This window comes from Pinus tabuliformis, chromosome X (assembly GCF_031772625.1).
Source record: "Pinus tabuliformis cultivar Carrire ecotype Pingquan chromosome X, CPIR1, whole genome shotgun sequence".
In the NCBI taxonomy this organism is placed as follows: domain Eukaryota; kingdom Viridiplantae; phylum Streptophyta; class Pinopsida; order Pinales; family Pinaceae; genus Pinus; species Pinus tabuliformis.
In genome coordinates this window covers 1,401,120,839-1,401,126,354 of record NC_142308.1, presented here as the reverse complement: position 1 = coordinate 1,401,126,354, position 5,516 = coordinate 1,401,120,839, and the positions used below count along the sequence as shown (strand labels likewise).

The 5,516-nt window shown below is 44.7% G+C and overlaps 1 protein-coding gene across 1 annotated transcript; it reads right to left on the bottom strand.

The window, feature by feature from the left end:
* Nucleotides 1-2,349: 2,349 nt before the first annotated feature.
* LOC149145264 (uncharacterized) lies at nt 2,350-5,203 on the bottom strand. The gene is made up of 3 exons (XM_089452389.1): nt 4,183-5,203; nt 3,517-3,987; nt 2,350-2,834 (listed from the first exon to the last, which is right to left on the bottom strand). The coding sequence occupies exons 1-3, from the start codon at nt 5,201-5,203 to the stop codon at nt 2,350-2,352; spliced, it is 1,977 nt and encodes a 658-aa protein (XP_089308515.1).
* Nucleotides 5,204-5,516: the final 313 nt, after the last annotated feature.

Genomic DNA, 5,516 nt, shown 5'->3' with positions numbered 1-5,516 from the left:
ATAGCTATGGCATGCTCCGCCTCGCCCTGAGTTCGGTCCTCGGCTGCAAGTCCTGTGTCTTCGGTTGGAGGAGGATTTTTAAGAAAAGCCTCCTGCTCATTTATCTCTTTTTCCCAATTCTTCATGCCATCTTTGCCCGAGGAGTTCTCACTGCCTGGAGAGGGGACAGGGGCGATGCAGGCCAAGGGGGAGACAAGGTTTTCCTCTTCCGATAGTATAAGGGTAATGTGGGCGGTGATCAGGGGTCTGTGCAGATTGCTTTGAAATTTGAAGTGCGTTGTTTGAAAAGCACTGTTCAGAATGGGTTTCCTGCCAAAGCAAACAGAAGGTCCAGCATCATGGACAGGGGAGGGATTGAACAAATCTGGCGCTGTTTCCATGGCAAAACCAACTGGAGGTTGCAAACATGTGTCACGACGTCCCTCAGAGCGTTGCCACTTGCCTGAATGCACCATGATGATAGTATGAAGGTGGGACTCAAAAGGGTTATGAATGGGATGACTACCAGGACGAGGTCGGGTAAGGCAAGAGGGTTGCTCGCCAGAGCTAGCGACCGATAGCACAGTATAATAGAGCGTATGGACTGCTATGAGAATTGCAGACAATAACAGAGAGCGAGAATCAGGAACAGGGGCGAGATTACCTTTGAGAAGGATGGCTTTGAGCCCGCAGCGATGCACCAGATTTAAACCAGCACCCACAACTCCCGCAAACCCAGTTCTATCACCGCGTGACAGAGCCCAAAGCTTGATGAATAAGTCTTGGATCGGCATGATTATAACTAGAGGCATAATGCATCGATCAACGCAGATCTTAATTGCAAAACCACCACCCGAGCTCGCATTAATATCCATTCCTTGTTCGCATGAGGTAACGTCCCGGGAGGCCACGCTGCTCTGCAGCTGGCAGTACTGGGCATTAAACTCATGCATGGAGAACTATGGGATCCGTAATGACACCCGGATCCGGGAGAAGTTTCCCTATCTCAGACATTTCCTTCTGCACCAGATTATTGAAGTCGAGGAGCTGAGAATTAGAGATGAAGTTTGCTGGTGATCCGACGTGTAGATGTTGCCCACAATCAACTCCCATATTAGCCAATAGGTCTGCAACTTTGTTCCCTTCTCTTCGTATGTGTTTTAAGCATATCGCTCTGTGGGAAGAGAACCAGCGCTCAATATGCAGTAGCCGTTGAGCCATTCTCCAACTGTTACTGATCTTGGATGAAGGGGACCCCTGTAGAATTTTTGAGACCATTTGGATGAGGATTTGAGAGTCTCCCTCTATTAGAAGAGGGAAGAGATTTCTATCTTGCGCTAGAAGTAGCCCTTGCCAAAGACCTTCTAACTCGACTGAGTTATTGGTGTCCCACCCTTGTGAGCCCATGAAGGTTATGATATTAGCTCCTTTATGATCTCTGAAGATCCCTCCAAACCTAGAAATCCCTGGGTTACCCTTTGATGCACCATCAAAATTGAGTTTATACATGTTCCTGGGAGGAGGTTTCCATTTCACCGTTGAGGGATCTCTTAGAGGCTTTGTTCCTTTGATCACCTGTTCTTGCTTTCTTTTAAAGTTCCAGTTGTTCCATATTGATTGTTCCTGAGGGAGAGATGGGAGGTCCTCTTGGTACCATGTTTTTAGAGATAAGGTTTCTTCAATATTTTGAGTAATGACTTTCCATATATCATCCAGTGGTCTGGCTTGGTTTTTGAAGATTCTACCATTTCTCTCCTTCCATATGGCCCATGTTACAAAGCCTTGGATAAGCTTCTAGAGAAAGTTCAAAATTTTGCTTTGAAAGGGGTGAGGGTCCCAGTTTCGTATTGTAGCTATTATGTCTCCATTAGCACCTCCATCTTTTTGGCAGCGGAAGTTTATTTTTTGCCATAGCTTGTGGGCCAACGGACAGTAATACATAAGGTGTTCAACGGTTTCCTCTTCTTTTCTGCAGTTGAGGCATATGGAGGGTCCATTGAAATTTATTTTTCTCAGATTATCCCATGTGAGAATCCTTTTATGACAAAGGAGCCATAGAAAGGTAGATACTTTCGGCCAGATGGAAGGATCCCATATTTTGCTCCATAGTGGATCAAGCCGTATTTGATCTTTGACAAGTATATTATATGCTTCTCTAGTGGAATAGATTCCTCTTTCTTCATATCCCCATCTAAGAATGTCTTTCTCCTTAGAGTATTGTATTTTCCTGTTTGTTAATTATGTATCCAGAGTTTGCTGGTCTTGCCTCGTCCCCTGTGCTATGACTTGAGTCACTTTGAGCCATTTTCTGTAGTCTTGCTGAGAGGTATTGCGCCAAAAGTTGCTTACCGTGAGCTGGGGACGCCAGTCCTACTCTAGGGGAGCATTAGGAGGGAAAAGGTCCCTGAGTTTAGGCATCTGTTGCCAAGAATCGTCCCAAAATCTGGCTTGATCACCATTCTTCACTTCCCAAAAACTGTGCTGTTGTATGAGGTTCTTGTGTTGTTTTGCTGAGTTCCATATGATTGAGCCATTACTAGTCTCTAATATTCTGATGAGTTCCTCCCTTGGATAATTTCCCACATACTTGGCTGTCCATAAAAGGGCCCAAGTGGTGGGAGGGCCCGAAAGCCATTTCCACCAGATTCGAGCTCCCATGACAGCATTGCTGTGAGTGGGGTCTCTTAATCCAATACCACCTCCTTGCTTTGGAAGACAGGCTGTCTCGCATTTGACAAGAGCCCATTTGCGATGGAGTCCACTGCTGCCCCAGAGAAACGCTCTTTGGATAGATTTGAGTTCTTTGAGTAACCATTTGGGAGCCGCAAGGATAGAAAAGAGGTATAAGGGCATGGCTTGAAGGACAAATTTAATCAGTACAAGACAGCTAGCCATGTTGAGAGATCTGTGCGTCCAAGAGGAGAGTCGTACTTCCAGATTACCTAGGAGGGTTCTCCAGGTAGAGTGCTTTAAGCCAGAGACTATGAGTGGGGCTCCTAGATAAGAGGAGGGGAGTTTGGCAGGGGAGAAGCTTAGAATGTGTAAGATGGCTGATTGGGTAACAAAGGGAGTATGAAAGAAGAATATTTGAGATTTGGAGTGATTTATTGAGGTGCTGGAGGCTTCTGAAAAGTCGGTTAGAAGAGTTTTAAGTTATCTGGCTTCTTGGACTGATGGATGCCCATAAAGCATGTTATCGTCAACAAATTGTTGATGGGTAAAAACATGGGAGTTGTGAAAGGAAAGGCCTCTGAGACGGGCAGCTTGTTGAGCATGTTTAAAACTTCGCCCTAGACCTTCCGCCATAATGATAAACAGGAAAGGGGAGAGGGGGATCACCTTGCCTGATACCACGGGGAGGGTGAAAGGTTTCGGAGGGTATACCATTAATTAGAACAGAGAAGAAGGAGGATGAGATGAGGCTCATAATCCATCGGACCCAAGAAGCATCAAAAGCAAATGCTAGAAGAGTCTTTTCAATATACTTCCAACTTAGGTTGTCAAAAGATTTGGAAAGATCAAGTTTGAGTAGCATACCTGGCTTCTTGGAGATCTTCAAAGAATGAATTATTTCATGGGTAAGGATGATCCCGTCTGTGATCTGCCTTCCTTCAACATATCTGGACTGTTCAGGCGAGATAATGAGAGGCAGTAGGAGCTTGAGTCTAGAGGCTATAATTTTAGAGACAATCTTATAGATTATGTTGCAGAGGGCTATCAGCCTGTCCTTGTCCGGCTTACAAGGCTTCTCCACCTTGGGTATCAAAGCTATGAAAGTAGCATTTATCCCTGGAAACGTCCATCGGAGAGAGCGAGACTCCTCCACCACCTGCCATACCTCATTCTTAATTAGGTCCCAGAAGTTATGGAAAAGGTTGGAGGTGAATCCATCTGGTCCTGGGGCTTTGTCGGCTTTTAATTGTCGCACTGCTATTTCCACTTCTTGAAGATCAACAGGCTTGAGGAGCATTTGATTATGCTCTGCTGAAATAAGTTTGGGGATATTGCCTGTTAATTTTTTAATGGCCTAAGATCGGTCTATGTTTGGTTCTTTGTGCATGTGCTTGAAATAATTTAAGAGTTCGGCCTCTATCTCTTCATGCTTTTCCATTCTAATGCCTTGCTCGTTTTGAATATGAGTGATATTGTTGTGCATCCTACGCTGGATTGTGGTACTATGGAAGAATTTGGTGTTTTTCTCACCATCTTTGAGCCACTTGATTCTTGATTTTTGCCTCCACAACGTTTCTTCCTGCTTTTCCTTTTCGGCTAGTTGCAGTTCCAGGGTTTTCTCCTGTTCTGCCAGGTCCTTTGATCTGCCGAGAGAGATGATCTTATGCTGTAGCTGCCTCATTTCCAATTCTATATTGGCCTTTCCTTGAAAGATGTTGCCAAATGAGGTATGATTCCAGTGCTTGATCTTACCTTTTAGGTGCTTAAGTTTTTGTTGGAATTGAAACGTTTTGGAGCCTGGCGGAGGATGGAAGTTTTTCCATTCTGTATTGATCAGTTCGTGAAAGCCTGGATGGGTCATCCAGAAGGCTTCAAAGCGGAAAGGCTTGCAGGTGTTGTTTCCGGGTCTAGACCAGTGAAGTGAAATGGGCCAGTGATCAGAACCTATGAAGGGCAGGATGGATGCCGTAAAATCACCTCCCAGATGAATGGCATTGTCAGAGAGGAGAAACCTGTCCAATCGAGAAGCGATTTGCTGGCTCCCAGCTTGTCTGTTGTTCCAAGTGAAAACTCCATTATTAGAAGGGAGGTCAAAAAGCCAGTTGTTCTGGATGAAATCCTTCAACAACGATCCTTCATGAAAACTTCTGCATCTGCCTCCTCTTCTTTCATCCAGTCTTGTGACCATGTTGAAATCACCTCCTGCGATCCATAATGGATGTGGTCTGTTTTGGTTAAGAGCCGAGATGGAGTTTAGGATCTCCTCTTTTCGATGTGTTTCCCGTGGGAAATAAACATTGGTTAAAAGTCCATGTTGGTTTGTACCTATAATATGAAAAGTTGCTTGAAGAAAGTTCCTTTGTGCATGAAAGTTGTTGAGCATCATGGCTCTGGAGTCCCATATAATGGCTATTCCTCCTGAGGCGCCATCTGCATCAACTGCTATATTATGACTTCCAGGCCAGAATTTAGCGGCGAGTCTATCAAGTGCAGTGGAATCACACTTTGTCTCTTGCAAGAATAGTACTTGAGGGTTTTCTTGCTTTAACATGTTTTTGAGGATTCGGGTTTTCCTTGGGCCGTTAAGCCCTCTTATATTCCAAGAGATTAAATTCATTGAGAAAGAGTGTTTTCAGGACGATAATACTTAGTTAGCTTGGCATACCTGCCCGATTCCACTAAGATTTGCCCAACCTTGATTGTTCTCTGAAGAATGGTTTTCCTTCCTCGCTTTTTGATATCTTTGGCAATAAAACGTCCATCCCAAGGGCCTCCTGTCTATATACCTAGAGATTTCTGCCTCTGTGCCCGAGATAAGACTTCTTCCAGGTTCTTAAGCTGTCCCGCTGGAATATTGTCGAAGT

Coding starts and splice junctions, on each gene's coding strand:
- LOC149145264 (XM_089452389.1), bottom strand. CDS start 5,203: ATGTTAAAGCAAGAAAACCCTCAAGTACTATTCTTGCAAGAGACAAAG. Junction 3,988..4,182: donor AATCAAGTGGCTCAAAGATG/GTGAGAAAAACA, acceptor AAAAATTAACAG/GCAATATCCCCAAACTTATT. Junction 2,835..3,516: donor GAAGATCTCCAAGAAGCCAG/GTATGCTACTCA, acceptor TTGTCCTTCAAG/CCATGCCCTTATACCTCTTT.